Source organism: Dromaius novaehollandiae, chromosome 1 (genome assembly GCF_036370855.1).
Source record: "Dromaius novaehollandiae isolate bDroNov1 chromosome 1, bDroNov1.hap1, whole genome shotgun sequence".
Lineage (NCBI taxonomy): Eukaryota > Metazoa > Chordata > Aves > Casuariiformes > Dromaiidae > Dromaius > Dromaius novaehollandiae.
The window spans coordinates 202432046-202449712 of NC_088098.1; the positions used below are offsets into that span (position 1 = coordinate 202432046).

The following is a 17667-nucleotide window of genomic DNA, read 5'->3' on the forward strand; positions in this document are numbered from 1 at the left end:
TAATTCTTTGCACTTCCTATGCAATAGCCATACAGCCACATTACATCAAAGTAAGCTTAGACACATACAAACTGAAGAAACAGCCAGCAAATCAACTTGTGCTATTTGGTTTTGGGCAAAAATTAAAGCAAGCCATGCTGACAAGCTGTAAACATTTTTGCTCTGCTATGACACCTGTCTTTGAAGACTGAAAAGCCTGACAGCATTGGCTGCGGAGCTTTTCACTTTAATGTTGGAAAATATGCATGCAACCAAAATTATGTCATCTACAATGGTTCAACTTCCCTTCAATGTGAAGAGGGCAATGAAGAGGTCAAAAAGTCTCTGGCATTGGCAACATGAGTATAATACAGAGAAAAACAAAGTAACAGGATTCTGAAAGTTTTTCTCGTCAAACATCTCTCTTTCTGTGTGAACATGTTTCTGGTTTCTAAATACATTGCCCCAGTAGGCCAATATTAAGAATCATGGATCTAATCTGCCATCTGAATCATGTTTGCAGCTCCCAGTGATGTCAAAGGGAGAGGCGCATGACTAGCTTAAGGCAGAATTCACCATATATTCTTATTCAAACCAAATTCTGATATATTTCTCTTGCACTGCGATTTTGCAACATGAAAACGGGACACTTTTGATCAAGAAGCATTGCTGCTTTCAAATAATTGCAATTATCCCATAATGACATGCTGCATAAACATAGGGCATGCTTTGGAATATTAATTCAGCTTTTTGGTTTTGAAAATGATCCCACCAGTCCTTTCAATACAGGGACTGGAAAAGTTCTTTTGAAGATAACATTTATTATGCACATGAAAATGCTTCAATGCAAACAGGCAAGATGACACATTTTAAAAGCTTTTTTTGCTGTCCTTTTTTTCCTTTTAGGCATACAGGAACCTTTTATATTACTTTTTATTATTATTTTTACTCGCTTCTCCTAAGCTTGGAGCTATTTATGGAAATTACAGTATTCATGTATGGCAGCTTCAGTCAAGGATCAAGATTGTTATGAGAGGAAAATTTCGACTGAAAGCTTGTTATTCACATCGTTCTCTTCTCAGCTCGCCAAAGTTGAAGGTTAACGTCATCTGTTCTAGACATTTCAGATTAGTCACAGAACTTTTCTTGGTGGTTCAGTGCCTGGTCATCCAGTCAGAGGAACAGTAATCCATATGGAAAAATTAGCTCAATGCTACTACACTGGTGGTTAATACTTGAGCCTTAGTTAGGAATGTTCGCAGCATCTTGGGACTCTTTTCTTCCTTGATCAATTTCTTAAAATAGGATTCTTCATCAGAGGCTGAAAAGAGGAGGACTGTACTGAAGTATATTTTTTTTTCCATCACCAAGTCTTTTTTAGGAAAAAGATACATATATTTTTAAATGTCCCATGCAAAAAAAAAAAAAAAAAAAAAAAAAAAAAAAAGTTACACAATTTGGTTAGGAGTTACACTCTGAATTCCTGTATAGTAGTGTGGTTGGTTTGCATCCTGGAATGACAATCTTCAACAGGAGATTTGTTAAGATGTACTTAATGTATAAATGCTGATACAGACTGCTGGAAATCTGGTAATTAACTACATTTTTCAGTAAGAAAGTGTTTTGGTACTTTCCTTTGGATTATTTTCAATTCTGTATTAAGTTAGAAAACCACTGCTTAACAACACATACATATTCCTTCCCATTTGAGACATAACCTATTCTAAACAGTTAAAAATGTCTTGTCTAAATGAAGTAGGTGAAAAGGGCAGGAAACGGAGAGGTAAAATTTTAAAAGCAGTCAGGTAAAGGTCGCCCTTTGCCAGTTGACTTTGACAAACATCAGCTTAAAAGGGCACGTCTGATTTCAGAGGAGAAATTGTTAGATATTTTGATTAAAAATATATATTAGTAAGAAAAATGTTTTTGAAAAACTCTATATTAAAAATTTAAATTAATAAAGCAACTGCATCCTTCTTTCTTTGTAGACACTCCTTAAAATGACCTATTATGTACCTAACACTGAAAAATCAAAACCTAAGTCTATTTAGATTTTATTAAAATACAACATTTTATTAAAATGCTGAATAAATATATTACAATATATGCAAATACATCTATCAAATTCAGGTTTTCATTCACAATGAAAAGTATATAGTCCAGTCTTGACTGGTTGACTGAACTATAGTGTTTAGAACTTTAACTATTACTAGGGCCAATTTTGGATATATCGTGTATCAACAAAAGGGCAACTGGTATTACAGACATCTGATTTTATACCCTTTTTTCAATTCTGTCATTTACAGGTTTCAGGTTTTTCTTTTTTTTTTCAGTTTCTTGTGAGTTATAATTTATCTATCAGAGGTTGAAAGAATTCACTTACATTTATGAGAATTACTTAAGTAAATAATGCAAAAGACTGAATAAGGAAAAAAAGAATTTACTACAACTCAATTAAAAAAAACAGATTTCAAGTGAATCATTATTTAAAATGCACATCAAAAAAGCTCTTTACAGACATGACAGTCAAGATAATTAAGATATGTGGCTTTCACCCTCCCACTAACCTAGGAACTGGCAGACTCCATTAGACTGTAACTATAGAAGAGCTTGTGTCACATACCAGGATAAGCACTGAAAAGAAAAAAAAAAAAAAACTTACCAAAATCGTAGTGACAACTACTGTTCTATTCTCAATGGCTGAAGTGTCATTTCCAAGTGTAGGTTCATGCTGAATCAAAACTAATTTATCCATGTCATTCCAGTAGCCAACCTGCAAAACAAAATGTATGTAATTTACAATACTTAAGTCTATACTCTGTACAATTATAAATTATTGTAAGAATAAGAGAACAATCATAGGATAATTTTGTACCAAAGGAAATGCTGCAGCACTCACAGACGAGTGCTCGGGGTACACACCAAACAGAGTCAGCCACACCATCTTGCACTACTGCAACCCAGAACCTAGTATTGCTGACATTCAGTTGTTCCTGATTGATCTGAGTTACTTATTTAGAACAGAATCTCAATTTAAATCCCATTTCAAGTAATTTGAAGCCTTACTTTGGACATAAATGAGATATACGACTTCTGCTTGCCTTGAGAAGAAAATGGTCACTCTTTAATCTTCATATCTTGTTAGATGGAGAAGTGAAAGATGTCTGGGGTGACAGTGTTTCAATTACAGAGACTGAACCCAACCCCTGCTCCATCGCAGGCCTCCTGTGAGACCCCAACCTAGCAACTTAGACCTACGCTCATTCCCCTTAACTTCTGGCACTGATCTTTGGTTCCTATATTGCAAGGCTGGTTGTTAAGGCTTTCTTTACAGTCCGTGGAGACAGACAGGCACCCCCAGACGGTGACTCTGCTCTCCCAGGATATACATCCCTTCTAGAAGTGCTGGTCTTTCTCAACCTATGCCTATAAAGCATAGTCTTAAAGCGTCTCTGGTCAGTGCCTACAAGGAGGAGGAACAAATCTAGTCTTCGTTTCCGTGGCTGTGCTTAGATTGCCACAGCCCTTCCCAGGAAAGCCTTAAGGTGAAAGAGCTGCCTGGGTACACTGCTGGTGCAGAAGTGCTCTGGAACCAGGCTTGGATGACTCGTGCTTGTATTCCCATGGAGAAAGATAATTAAAAAGAAAGGTGGTATGACTGCTAGTAAAAGGTTTCCCTTGCATACAGACACTGCTCTCTGCAGTGTACATCTCTAGTATTCAGTATGGTCAGTATCTGTACACTCTTCATTGGTAGTTGCTGTAAGAGCAAATGGGTTTGAAAGCAGCCTGAAATAAGAAAATCCCCCATCAAGCTTTTATTGATACTTCTGGGAGCTACTCAAGGAGCACTTAAAAAAAAAAAAGACACCCAACCAATCAAACAACAGGCTTTGAACTATGCCTTTAGATGTCTAAGAGTAGATCTGAGACCTGATCTTAAAATACTTTACTATTTTTGTAAATCCTGGCCAGTCTGAATGCCACACTCAGCTCCTCACTTCATATGCTGTGACTGCGTTCAACAATCGGTACCTGTGGATTTAGAAACCCCTGGTCATTAATGTTGCCTGGTGTGACTTTAGCTAGGAAAGGTTGCCTGCAAGGCTTCGTGGGAAAGCTGTACACATGACATTCCCAGCGCAAGGCAGATGTTTATGAAATAGCAAGTGATTCATGACCATGGTCCCTTGTCTCATGCGTACTTGGAGATGTCTAATTCCACCTTCCCACCTGGCCTTCCAGAGCACAAGCCACAGGTCCCTCAGCTGAAGCTGCTCTATTTCCACTTCTCTCACGTCTAACCGGTGGCTCACTAACTTCTTTCTCTCCTTTCTTCCGCACTCGATCGCCTGTGGACCCTCTGACAAGGCCGCCAGGGGACAGCTCAGCTGACTGCCCTTCTGAGCCAGGCGCTGGCAGCAGTTGGCTCAAAGTCAGTGGAACAAAAAGAACAAGGTAAATGAAAATGCATGTGGGAAACCAGTGCTCTAGTCCCACCTAAAGAGACTGTCAAGGCTGACAAGCAGCATACAGGGCCCAGGCTGCTGAGATCCTAATGAATTAAATGACTGATCCTTCTTCCCAGGAAATGTGCAGAGAACAGCACTGATTTTAAAAAGTTCCTATCAAAGACGTGCAATTGAGTTTGGCCTAGCTCACTTTTCAGATGCAGCTGAGGACTATTCAACAGTGATTTTCTCTTCCTTCCTTGATTGTTACGGCGTTAATGAGGCCAAGAGCTGGGAGTGAGGGACTCCTTGTCTGTCTCATGAGAAGAGGAAGGAAACACTAGTGGGAAGCGGGCTCAGGACAGAGCTCCAGTGAAACTATTGGTGCCAGAGGACAGTCAGTGCTTCAGATGAAAAGACTTCGGTGCGATGAAAACAGGCTGAATGATCAGATCAGTTACGCAGCCGATACTATTTTTAAACAATATTGCAGAGACTAAAATTCACTAGCACACAGACCTCCATGAAATACGGAGAAATCATCTTGCTCAGAACCATGCAGTGAAGCAATACAGGAGACTAGAAGTGCATGGGAGTCTCTGTGGTTCCTAGTCTCACACGCATTAAAGAATCCCATATATTCTTAAAACGGCCAACCTTCCTCTTGATTTTTACATTTCCTATTTCATTCATTTCCTTTCTTTAATTAATTTATGGAGAGGCAAATCATTTTAGCAGTCTCTAAAGCAGTATGCAGACACACTCATCACAACAATGAATATGCATTTGTAAGAATTACAGATACATGCAATAACTGAATATGAGTGAGCGGGATTCTATTCTGTTTTCTGCTAAAGTTTTTTCTCTTTTAGTTAATTAATGAAGCAAAAAGACAATTTTTTCCCCAATGTACAGCATTTGGTAGATTTAATTGACATGTTTCTTTTCTCTTTGCGGCTGCTCTAATAGCATAGGACCTTGATTTAGGTGTCTGCGGCTAACAAGGAGCTTCAGTACTTCTGATTTAGTGGAGAGGCAGCTTTTTTTCCTGGTAGGATGCACACTAACAAATATTCTTTTTCATCCAGACAACCATATATTCACAGATACAATGGATAGCTGAAAATGTCAAGTTCCTGCCAAAAACCGGGACCAGCTGAAGGCAGAACATGCAGACTGAAACCTAGCAGTTTGGGAAGCTCATTATAATGGTGAATGATTGTTTTTCATTGTGTAATTACTCACTACTGGGAAGTTCAGAAAGAAAGCAGGAAATGAATGAAACACTGTGTTATGAAAGTAAGTACCATAACAAAATGCTGACAGAGATAAAGAAGGTTTTTGAGGAATGGTGGGCATTTTTTAAAGGAATTGTAGCTTGGTGCATGCAGATGTGAGCTTGCATGTGTGCATCTCAAAACCTGTACTAAAGTAACTCTTGATTTGGATTACTGAATAAATATAGAACAAATCTATGCCACATACGTATGAGTATATAAATTCACAGTAACAATTAAAGCACTAAGATACAATATGCTTTCCTATAAAACTGAAAATTCCTAAGGAAAAAAACTCTTAAGGATATGGCTGAATTTAGCCATTACATAAGCAAATCCAATTCAATTAGACATTATAGCAGTTGCACCCACTTATAGAGAGGCTGAATTTGTCTTTTAGGAAATAATATTGCAAAAATAGGTGCTTCAAAGTAAACTCCTCTAAGCAGTTTGGCAGCTGAATCAATAGAGTCATTTCTGAAGGCCTGTGCACCTTTTAGCACCTGCTGATGTGCTCTTGCTGAAGCAGAGAAGTCAGTAATGGCAACAGAATACTCAAAATTTTTGACAATCAAATCACCAATTTTAGCTGCCTAAGTTGGAATTCAGGAGGCAGATTTTAGATTTTCTTGTGAGTTTACATGCATATGCTTTGTTTACCTTTTGTTGTTTTTTTAATCTTGGTGTCACTGTTCTGCAGATGGGAACCGAAAAAGGAATGCTGCATAAACAGAACCAACATGAACATGGGCTACTGTATCCCATTTTACTATAATATGTGGAAATCTGCCTCTGAATAGCTGTGCAGTTTTCTAACACTTCGTTCACATCCTTAAAGCTGTAGGCAACAAAAATCACTTTTCTAAAGATCAGAGGCATGAGTTACTCTGACTGGAAAGGCTAGTCCTGAAAGGATATTGCTGGGTGACTCATAAGTGTTATGTAGGATATGAAAAGAAGACATTAAAAGTGAAGGCCTCTTAGTTCAATTAAGCATAGTCACTTCCAATGTATTATATAGGATTTGTCAGGCTGGAGCACACCATTGGTCCAATGATCACATATAAAATCCTATGTAATACATGAGAAATAAATTCTTGTGAGTCAGATCGGTCAAAGCTGTTATGGCTTATTTCATGAAAGACAGGTAAGCGTTTGAGAGTGGCTGTGAAGGTAGGAGAAGGCCTAAGAAGGGTAGGGAAAGTACCTTGTGCTCTAGCAAAGCACAGACACGAGTGCTCTTTCTGAAACCACTCTCCCCCTCAAACCTCAGGCAGGAAGAGGGTGGAGGGGCATCCCTGCAGCGGTGCCAGCCCATGGCGCCTCTCCCAAACCAGGCAGGAGGAGCAACGGTCCCTTTTCTACACTTCACTGCCGGGCAGGTTCCCTAAGGAGTTAATAAAGTTGTGACCTAAATAACTCCATCTTTCCCACTCGCCTTCCCTGCTGTATAATTGGGAATTGGGGAAGGAGGTATCGTACTCCACCACTTGACGCCTATGCACCGCGCGGCCAGCTGTACGTACTCCCTGCTGTGGGCAGCAGAGCGAGCAACCAGGAAAGGAGCAGGAGCAGCAGCTAGGTTAGACACATCCACCGTCATGAGACAGAGGGCTTCCCAGGAGAGAAGCAAGACAGATTTGCCTTTCCCAATTTATTCTTTAGCCATCTGTCATACTTTCAAAAGGCAACTAAACCAATACACCTCATACACATCCTCTGCTTTAGTCTATCGCTCCGCACTACATCATACTGGCAGTTAGTTTGTCTTGATTTCTAATTCTGCTCTGGATCTAGAGTTTGGCACTCTTCCTCCTCATCACTGCAGTGTGCAACAGCTTGCCTTTGGAGACTGACAGTTCACCTGGGGTACTAGTTACCGAGTTTGTCACCTCTGAAAATGCCTGTATGCCTGACGGTGGAGGACTATACAATTTAATTCTGACTGCCTCTGCCCTAGTCAAGTGGATGCAATTCTCCAATTCACCTTCAGCTGCTTGCTTCTCTTTTTCTGATGACATAACAAATAAAATGGGCCACAGTGCCTCCAAAGGAAATAAAATGCTTAAGCTTGAGAACATTTTCTCCTCTTTCCTGATTTCTTTTATTCTACGAAAAATGGACAGATTTCAGCACAAATGAAGAATGGCTAACAAAGCACCCAGGCTTATCTTTTCAACATGATCTGACTGAGTGAAAAGCTGTGTGCATTCAGACATCGGAGGATCTGCTTCGATGTATACTAACACACATATACCTAAGTTGCTTACAGGCAAACCAATCAAGCACATAGGACTGCATGCTGCAATTAATTTTCCTACCAAAATGTAAGTTTTCAGGGCATTCTCTCTTCCCCTCCTCATCTCTCCCTTTCCCCTTAAAAAAATGACATTATTACAGCTTTTAACTTATGTTTACACTGAAAGTACAAATGCCCCTGCCTAAAAATGTCAGTAATTTGCAGGATAGAAAGATTTAAGTAAGATAGGAAAAAGATCTAGTGTTCAGAGTTCTGACCATTCTCCATTACCCAGTGTCCTAACAACATGCCATCCAGTTGGTTTTCATTAGGATGCCTGACTGGCTTACATCCCACCTCTCCAACAGGCACACTTGTTTTTGTGTTTCCAAATTTGTTGCATGGAATAATTATATCTACTACAAGATGCAGTTTGCATCTGCCTACCCCAGAGTTATATATTATCCAGAAGCCATTCTAAAACCATACAGAATTCTGTTTATTATAAGTTTCCATAATTATTTAATTATACTAAAACTCATTTACATAATATCAGGGTAGCAAATGTTGTCAGCACCTACCTTCCGAGGGCCTGTGTTCTTCAGCTCAAACACATCCATGGTGTAGTTGACTCTGCGACCATAGTGGTCAAACTGAACATTTCCTGTCAATCCTTGTATTCGAACCTAAAACAGAAGAAAATACATAATGAAGATCCAGTCTTATATCCTTTATTCCAGAGGTCACATAACAGTCAAAGTTATGCTGGATATGTCCTTAGACTACCATAACTACCACACTGCTACAGAACAGTCACGCATTATAAAGTGAAAAGTTGGCTACTTTTCCTTTGTATTCCTTTTCCTGAAGAACCATGCTTAAAATAGGCAGAAACATGTCAGCAGCTCAGTGCTAACAGACAGGCAATGGAAATTCTCTTCTTCCATGGCGTACAGCTAAACATTTTTCAGGACAGCCGTAGGTCCTATGGAGAAATAATTTTTTTCCCACTTCTGTCACTGCTGCAGAATATTTTAGATCACATAAAAAACCTAAAGAATGTTTGACCTGAATTCATATATCATTTTAGCTCAAACCTTAGTGGTTAAGGAAGTATATATTGAATATATACTGCTTATCAAGGTAAACTTGACAATAAACTTGGCTCCAGCAGAGCAATTCTCTATCATAGGAGATAGATGACCTGCATGAGGCCTGAAAGGAGTGTTTCCAGATCCTTAAAGTGAAGGCAGACAGACATAAAGCCATAAGATTGGCTGCGGCAATCTTTCACTACCTCTAAGCCTGCCGTGAAGGCAGCAGTATTCTCAGCCCCTGGGTGGGCGAAGCAGATGCAGCGGTAACAGGACTTGAGCTGAAAATATTGCTTTTGCCCTGAGCTGAGAACAGAACTCTTTTTTCATTCAGCTCTTTGCTGCTTCACTGGAGGATACCAAGGCTGTGGTCCTCGGCCCAAAAGAAGCCACAGTCATATTGCTGCTGGCTTTAATTGCATAGGGACAGGCTCTTTGGTCAGACTCGAATGGCTGTGCTCTCAGCCCAGGTCGAGAAGCCTGACCTCCTGCTTCTCATACATGTCACCAATCTGTGCAGCTGCAGGATATTTGAATCATTTATTCTTTTCCTTTGTCCATTTCTATTTCTGCCATTTTTTCTCCAATACTGAAATTTAGGCTTCTAGGCACAGAGCTGCCAGTAGTGTCAGCAATCACTTCTCCTCAGCAGTTTCTCCTGAGCAGAACCTGCTCATTTGCGATGATTTAAATTTTACTGCAGGACTTTTTTTTTCTTCCTGTCCCGTTCAAAGGAAAGGCTAAATTACCTTGACAGAGATCTGGAACTTTCTAGGCACCCATACCTATCAGGAATTGAAAACCTTGACATCAGTGAACAATGACTCTGTGTTATTTCTTTTGAAAGAAAAGTAAATCACCTATGTGATTTCCGGGAGAAATCTGCATTCAATCAAGATGACAGAAGCACATTTGAAAGGTTATATTATGGAGAAACACCTAAATGACAATATCTGTACAGCTACATTACATGCAAGAGCAACAGATGAGCTAAACATTTCAGTGGAGGAAGTAGAAACTATCTAAGTACATATAGTAGTAGTTTTCTCACTTTCTTTCTTCCAAATTATAAACCAGAAAAATCAGAACAGCACTACTTGTTTGCAGATAGCAAATGAAAAATAATTTTCCCCCTTCCTATCATTACCCTTGAGTGTAATTTCTTCCAAATCATATAAAGTACAAATAGAATCTAATATTCATAAAGATCATTAGAACAAAGCCTACCCTTACCTGTTTTAATGTCCTCTCCATATCAATCCCTTGACCCCATGGGGCAGCTGGGTTAGCAAGACAATCACCAGCATTTCCTCTCCGAGAAATATCAATTTTCTGTCTTCGAAGATTACGGAAAGTTTCAGCCATCACAAGAACTCCGTCATATGTCAGTGCAGATGTATACTAAATGGATGGACAAACACATCACTTTAGAGTTGGTAAGTCTTTAGAAAAATCAGCTGTCTCAGATATTTCTGGTTTGATTCATTATGCAGCAGTTGCTACACTTTCGTTTAGAAAAAAACTCTCCCCAAAGTCACAAGCAATTTGTCTGAGGGACGAATGCAACATTGTGGACAGTACATTCCAGTAGTTCCACCTTTAAGACTGTATTTCATAAGGACAGAGAGATCTGTCTCTAAAGAATCATCAAAAGAACAACTTAAAGTGGAGACATTCTATTCTCAAACATCTCTTCCAGTTGGCTTATCCGTCAGGGAATAACCCCACCCACCCAACTTACTCAGAAGAAAAGAAAGAAATAAGAGCTCATTGAGAAAGCTCATAAGCATGAATAAATGCACTGGTAATGAGCAGATATCCAGGCTATTGGAACTGCTACGAATGATCAAGGGTATATTCTTCCCATTTGCAAAACTTGTGTCTGGATATCCGAATGCTACAGGGCCCTGAAGAATAAAGGAGGCTGGGGAGGTCATGTAAGACAGTCAGTGTTTCTAAACTAACTACATTAACTGTTTTATGCAAAGAATATACCAGATAAAATAGGTAGAACAAGTATTTAGCAGATATTAGCTTGGAACAAAGAGGGATTTTCTCATTACGGTCCTCTGATGAGAGTACTGCAACAGAAGTGGGTTATATGCGTAATGCTGACATTGATATGCCCTGTGACTTCCAAAATCTCAGTTCATTTGTTGAAGTCTAATTTCCTTCATGTCCTTTGTCCTGCATAGTATAAGCTCTTTGGGACATGGTTTATCTTTACTATGTATTTTTTTGATTATCTATAGCTGAATTATCTGTGATTCAGATTAATCACGTTGCTTCCTCAGAAGGGGCAACACAATCATGTTCCTGCTGCAAGGAGTCCCTGCACTCCGTAACCTACAGCATCCACATTTTTTCTCCTTCATTACATCTATTTCTTGAATATTCATGGAATAATGTAGATACGTTTTATATTATCCGTGTTGATATTTTCGTAGACTTTGCCAACAGCTCACTTTCCCAGCCAGCTGAGGGTTGACTGCATACCATTGGACGGTGCCCAGCACAAAGAAGTCCAGTCTCAACTGGGTTTGAGAAGTGTTAGTTCATATAATAATAGAACCAAAAGGTTTTTGATGAAGTCATACTTATAGCTATGCTGTGATTTGTCTCCCAAGAAAATTACAGATGACAGAAATACTTTGTTATCAGTTATGAGGAATTAGGATAGAGGAACATAGGGGTGTAATTTCACTGTAAGATCGTGCCTAGTAATAATTGCTACATCAGGTTTTGAGGTGGATAGAATTTCCAGAAGAAATTCCAAATGAAAATTTAAGGAGAGTGTGTTTATAATTGCAGTTATACCTCATATACAGAAGAATCCAGCTGTCTGGAAAGCTCTGTACTCTGAGTGAATTTAGATAATTAGACTAATTCATGCAAAATTGGCTGAAATTAAGTTGTCAGTTAAGTGTTTGACCTTTAATTCCTGTCAGTAAAGGGATGAGTTTGAGAATAAGTGGCAAGAGCCATTAAAGGACATCAGTGAAATGTGTTGCAGTTTGTGTTTCTATTGTACAAACATAAGGGTGGGCATAATCAGTTACTAATAATAGTAAGATCAAATGTCTGCTCCTTTTTCTAAATATTAAAGTCTTTATTCATGTATTCAGTAATGTTAATCAGATATTAGAACATGTGAACAAGGTGTCTTTGGTAGTGCTTCAAATCAACAAATACCTTTGGTGGGGTCTCAGATCCTGGATATTCTCTCTGGTCCAGCTTCTTCCAGCGCTGCATCAGCTTAGTAACCATTGGGGTACTGAAATCTACCAACTGAAATCCAGTCACATTGGCTCCTCCGTGCATAAACCTCTCCAAAGAAATATCTTTGAATCCCTAGAAAATCAATTTAAGGTTTCATTTGCCTTCTTACCTCACTGTGGGTCCAACCTGTTCTAGTTCAGCAAGTCAGCATAAAGAACTGCCAGAAGCAGAGATCCAACAGAAACCATGACTTAAAACCAGAGAAGAATGTTGAAACTTTGTTCATAATTTCAGCTTGTGTTGTAAAAACAAAACAAAACAAAACAAAAAACCCCGAGAAATAAAATTCCCACATTATTGTTGGGGCGGTCTTCACAGTTAAACATGGCATCGCTGGGAATGTCAGACAGGGTTTGAAGAAATGCATTTGGACAATCAACTGAAAAGCACTTGCAGAATATTAAAGCCTTAATCCAATTTCCATCTAAGCTGGCAGATTTTGATGAGTACTGTGCTAGTGTTTGACCCATTACATGCCTGTTTCTGTGTGGGTTTGCAGAGTGAACAGCACTGTTGTGTAAATACATTCATTCCAGGGTTCATTGTTCAGAAGGAAGGCATCTGAGATACAAGTGATGAGGTCATATAAAAGACTTTAGAAAGCAGAGACAGCCCACGAGGGTTTAACTGTTAGTGCAAAAAGCCCCCTAACATCAGAATCACACTGTTGTAAAACCTGATGGTAGCCCTCACATCTGTTCTACATTTAAAGTCAAGTGTTCCCCAACACTGAAAGAAAAAGATAAAGTATATACACTTCCTGACTTATTAGTTTCTATGTCTAATCCATTCATCAAGTATAAAGACAAATCTTTTAATTAAAGTTGCCTTTAGAGACATAACTGATCTTCCAGAAACTGCATCATGCCAAACTGCTAAAACAAGCTAATAAGCAAACAAGAATCTTTCTGCTCCTTTCCTATCTGCTACATTTAATGATGTCAGAGGTATCTTACTTTTATTTTCTTAAATCCCTCTGACTGACATTTCAGTGCAACCAGAAGTGTATTATCACACCCAACTTAAAAGTCAGAACCCGCCCCCCCCCCCCCCCCACCCGCAGTACTAACCTAATGCCACAGGAAAACCAAACCAAACCAAACCAACCCCCCAAAACATAGTATGGACAGAGATTCATGTCCTAAAGGAGACTAATAGCGAATAGGAAAGGTAACACATCATGAAACCATGCTTCTTACACTACTGAACATCCACTAGACAGCAGCAACTGCCCCCGCTGATGCAGATGTGACTGGCTGCACTTAATATCCCACTAGCAGTTCACCGAAACAACCAGTTTCTACAGCAACCACTTTGCACAGGAAAAGTTACTTAGGGAATTATAAAGTTGGGATGTTGAAAATCTAATTTGCAATGCCCTAGGAGAACAGACTTGTCTCATTTTAAAAGCCTCAGGTCTTAAAAATAACCTGAAGTGATCTTAAGTTAAGGTACAAGTACAGCAGAGCACAATAAAATATTTTATGTCAACTAAAATTCCTTGAGGGAGAGCTAAAAGAAGGAAAACAATCAAAAACATGCATTAGACTCTGTCCCACATTCACTGTGCTTGGCCAGGCAGGTATTTTGGCTTAAATAATGGATTATTTTAAAAATAAAAATTTGCATTTACTCTTTGTATGCCCTCTTCCGAACATGATCTGTGTGAATGTGCAGTTTAAACTTAGAGGGAAAATGCCGAACTAATAATTTGACTGGAAATGGCTTATCTTACAGGAAAATGCATGTTCCCTGCAGAATGTAGAGAAGTTACTTTGAGAGTTGTTATGCTAGTAACATTAAAAAGATGAGTCAAAATTGATAGTGTAGTTCTGTAAATGCATCTAATTCAGCCACAAGATACACTTAGTAGTCCTTTACGCTACATTGATTTTGGTAAAATTTAAGAGGGTAATGTTGTGCCCTGCTTGTATAGATGGCAGTAACAACAAAAGCAAGTTCTTTCACGTGCTATAGACAATACGTTATGCTCATCTGCATATTAGCGACCCATGGCGAACGCTATGTGAAGCGCTGAAAGCCCAAAGCAAAGCTGAGTGTTTCACTTACCGAGCAGGGGTATAATCTAGGAAAGGGTCTTACCAAGTTTGCAACAATGTAATGGTATCCTTTAACATGCTTTCCCACGCTCACAATCTGTGGGAGAGAAATAGGAAAGAAAAAAGAAAAATACAATATTGTTTTCTCTAGAAAGGCATTTTACCAATCAGATAGATATAAATTGTGAAATACATAACACCAGTGATACAGTGTTGAGAGTATTCCTCCAGTTAGGCAGCCATCATTTTCTGGGTGTGTAATCATGGGAAAAAGTTAAAATGAAAGCGAGTAAAGTAACAAACGGGCAGTTCAGCGGTCTGAGTGCCTTCCATATGATTGCAAATGTTACTGTAGTACACTATTCTATCAAGTATAGCAACTACCTATGGGCTACAAATTGAAAGCAGGAGGCCGCACATTAGCTAGAAAGCCTACCTGCTGCTTTGTACCTTTCCATTTTAAATGAGCACAGCATTTAGGAATCAAACTGGGTTTTCACCTTTTGGGGTCAAAGCTGTCTGCCCTTGGGGAGGTCGAGTGCTGCGAGTGCCATTCAGCCCTCAGGAACACGCTGCAGACGTTGGGAGCGGCCACGGCCGAGGACCGAGTGAGAACTGAGGGCCAGACTCTGCGCGGAGCCGTTTCACGATGCCCTGCTGCAAAAGCCCTGCTTGTCTAACTGCGGCGGCTTCTCGGGACACGCGAGATGAGGAGGAGACCTCTAGCTCCTCCGCTTCCCCTCTGTGCTCATTCAGAAAAGGAGGTCACAAGTTGGCCTCAAGTATTTAACCAACAGCGAGAAACCATATATAACATCAAGTGATGCCACAGGTGCACGCTCATAATGTGCAACTGCTACAGTCCTGATTTAGCAGGAGCAACAACAGGGGTTAGACAAAAAATTCTCTTCTATGTCAGCCCTCATGATATATCAATATTATTCCCATTTCAAGGATGGTTCCTATGATGGAGATTTAACACGTTGAAAAACCAAAACGAGGAGAGAATATTTTGCTTGCAGAAAGTGGTGTTGATAGTTTTATTTTAAAGTGAAAGCTGCTTTTAGTAAAGAAAGTTCTAGTAATATCTGCAGCCTGCAGCTTGTATTTACTATTAGTAAAAGGTCCTTTTAACCCTTATTTTCAGGGGTTTACAACTCACTCATAAAAAAAAAAAAAAAAAATCTGCTTGCAGCCTAGATATGTTTTTTCCTCCTCACTTGCTCATCTCCTCAAAGTATTCAGATGTCCTTCAAATGCATAAAAAGGATGCACGCATAAGTCTCCCATGCAGCACAGGTTACTCAATAATCAACAGGAAATTTATAGATCTGTCTCCTTTCCTGCTTAGAAAATCTTAGCTCTAGACCCGTCCTGAAGTGTTGGCAACTTTTTGCCTCCATGGAAGCCTTTCCATGATCAAAAGCCAGACCAAACATTCACAAAGCCTTGAAGCCCCTTGTCCCTGTGCAGCAGACAATAATTGATATCACAGTTTGGAGATGAGAGCTAAGCTGCTGAAAGACTAAATGTTTTGACAAAAAACACTCAAGGATCCAGTATCTAAATCTGGATTGAGTTTTGGAAATGCTTGATTCCCAACTCTGTTTCTGTTCCAGTAAATCAATCTGCTTCTATAGCACAGTGGAAGGGAAAAATCTAGGGATTTGGCATCAGTGTCTTATCCTGTTTTAATTTTGCTATTTTAAAGTAATAAAATGAATAAGAAATTCTGTGTTATCTATCTTCCTTACCAACCTCTAGTGTTTTTTTTTTGTCTGTAACTAAAACGATCTGATTTACAAAAGCAAACAAACAAATCAACAAACAAAAATACATGACCAGCTTGTCAGTCTCTCATATAAATGAGTTGTTTATTTGGGACCCAGTCAGACTCCCCTTAAGATCAGTGACAAAATATCATTAATACCATTTTATTGGAGAGGACGTGGGAGAAATCACACCTTTTGCTACTGGCAGCTGAACACATGTGAGGAAAGTGTAGTCAAACCATATTTCACATTGAATAAAAATAGTAAAAATTCCAGCTGGCACAAGGAGAGACAAATCAGTTGGCTTCAATGGAGATGTGATCCATGACACCTATAATGCATTTACATCTCTACTCCTTCAGCAATATGTGATAATGAAAATATGCTTGCCTCCCTAGTATAGGGAAATTGATAAGAGATTAAAAACTTCCATTTTAAATAACTACAGCATCATAGTCGGTGTAGAAATGGACTGATGTGATTTAAAATATAAGTGACATGATAACTGTCTGAGGCCAGATGCAAACCACTGAAGCTCCCTTGGAGCTTACTGGAGTTGAGGTAGCTTTGGCAATTAATACCCTTAGTGATCTGTTCCCTGGTTTGGTTTCATAACACAAATTGAGCTGATCATTACAGCATATTTGTTAGAGAAAACAAGCACATGCTCAACCTGCAACTGTTGAGGTAGGTCAGATGCATGTTTGTACTTGTTGAACAATCAAAATGAGCAAATACTGCTAATGATTAACCAGACTTGCTTCTGTGCTTGTTCCTAGTAAATGTGTGCAGTGGCAGAAATGTTTAAAGAATTCCCAAATTTAATTTGAACAAGACAGAATATTTTTGAAATGCAAAATTTGAGTTATTCAATGTACTCTCTCAAAACTGGGCTCTGTGGTTGGCATTCATCAGACCAAAAGTGCACATCTATGTATGACCTAGCTGTCTGAACTTCCTTTATAGTCAGTGGAAAGAGCAGGCACTCATCTTATTCTAAAGTAAATGTCTAAAGTAAACCAGACAGCTTATTCCCTGAAAGTGCTTATTTTTCTCCACTGGCTAGCAAAAAAGCTGCTGCTGCTTAGCTCTGAATTAGACACCTACATTTTATATCCCTAATGTTAACTGAGATGAATTTCACCCTAACAATGTTGATCATGTGGACAGAGAAGAGTAATTATGTTATATGGCTTGTATTTCAACTAAGACTAAATGCAATTCTGATTTTGAATCTAAAAATGTTTATGATAATTGATCACACACTATTTGCAAACCAGGAATTGCTTACTATTTCAGAAAAAAAGCATTTTAGTGAAGCATCTTCCCATGAACCTCTCATACATTTGCATATCCAAAATATACACACAGTCATTTTTCTCTCTTGCATACTTAAAGGTGCAGATTATGATCTATAAAATAGGATATGAATCCTTACTCCCTGAGGAAACACCTTTCTTTATGCTGCGCTTCTACAGTGAGATAATAGAGGCAAAGAATTCGAGCCTCTCATAGC

General features: G+C 39.1%; 1 protein-coding gene across 5 annotated transcripts in view; it reads right to left on the reverse strand.

Annotated features, from left to right (window-relative positions):
- Positions 1 to 17667, reverse strand: part of GRIA4 (glutamate ionotropic receptor AMPA type subunit 4) — a 225698-nt gene that overhangs the window by 62461 nt on the left and 145570 nt on the right. For all 5 annotated transcript variants that reach the window (XM_064505079.1, XM_064505078.1, XM_064505080.1 and 2 more), the window contains exons 5-9: positions 14423 to 14476; positions 12233 to 12391; positions 10274 to 10441; positions 8528 to 8632; positions 2642 to 2752 (exon numbers count right to left, since the gene is read on the reverse strand). In XM_064505079.1, the coding sequence (XP_064361149.1) occupies positions 2642 to 2752; positions 8528 to 8632; positions 10274 to 10441; positions 12233 to 12391; positions 14423 to 14476 (597 nt within the window). The remainder of the gene's footprint in view (positions 1 to 2641; positions 2753 to 8527; positions 8633 to 10273; positions 10442 to 12232; positions 12392 to 14422; positions 14477 to 17667) is intronic.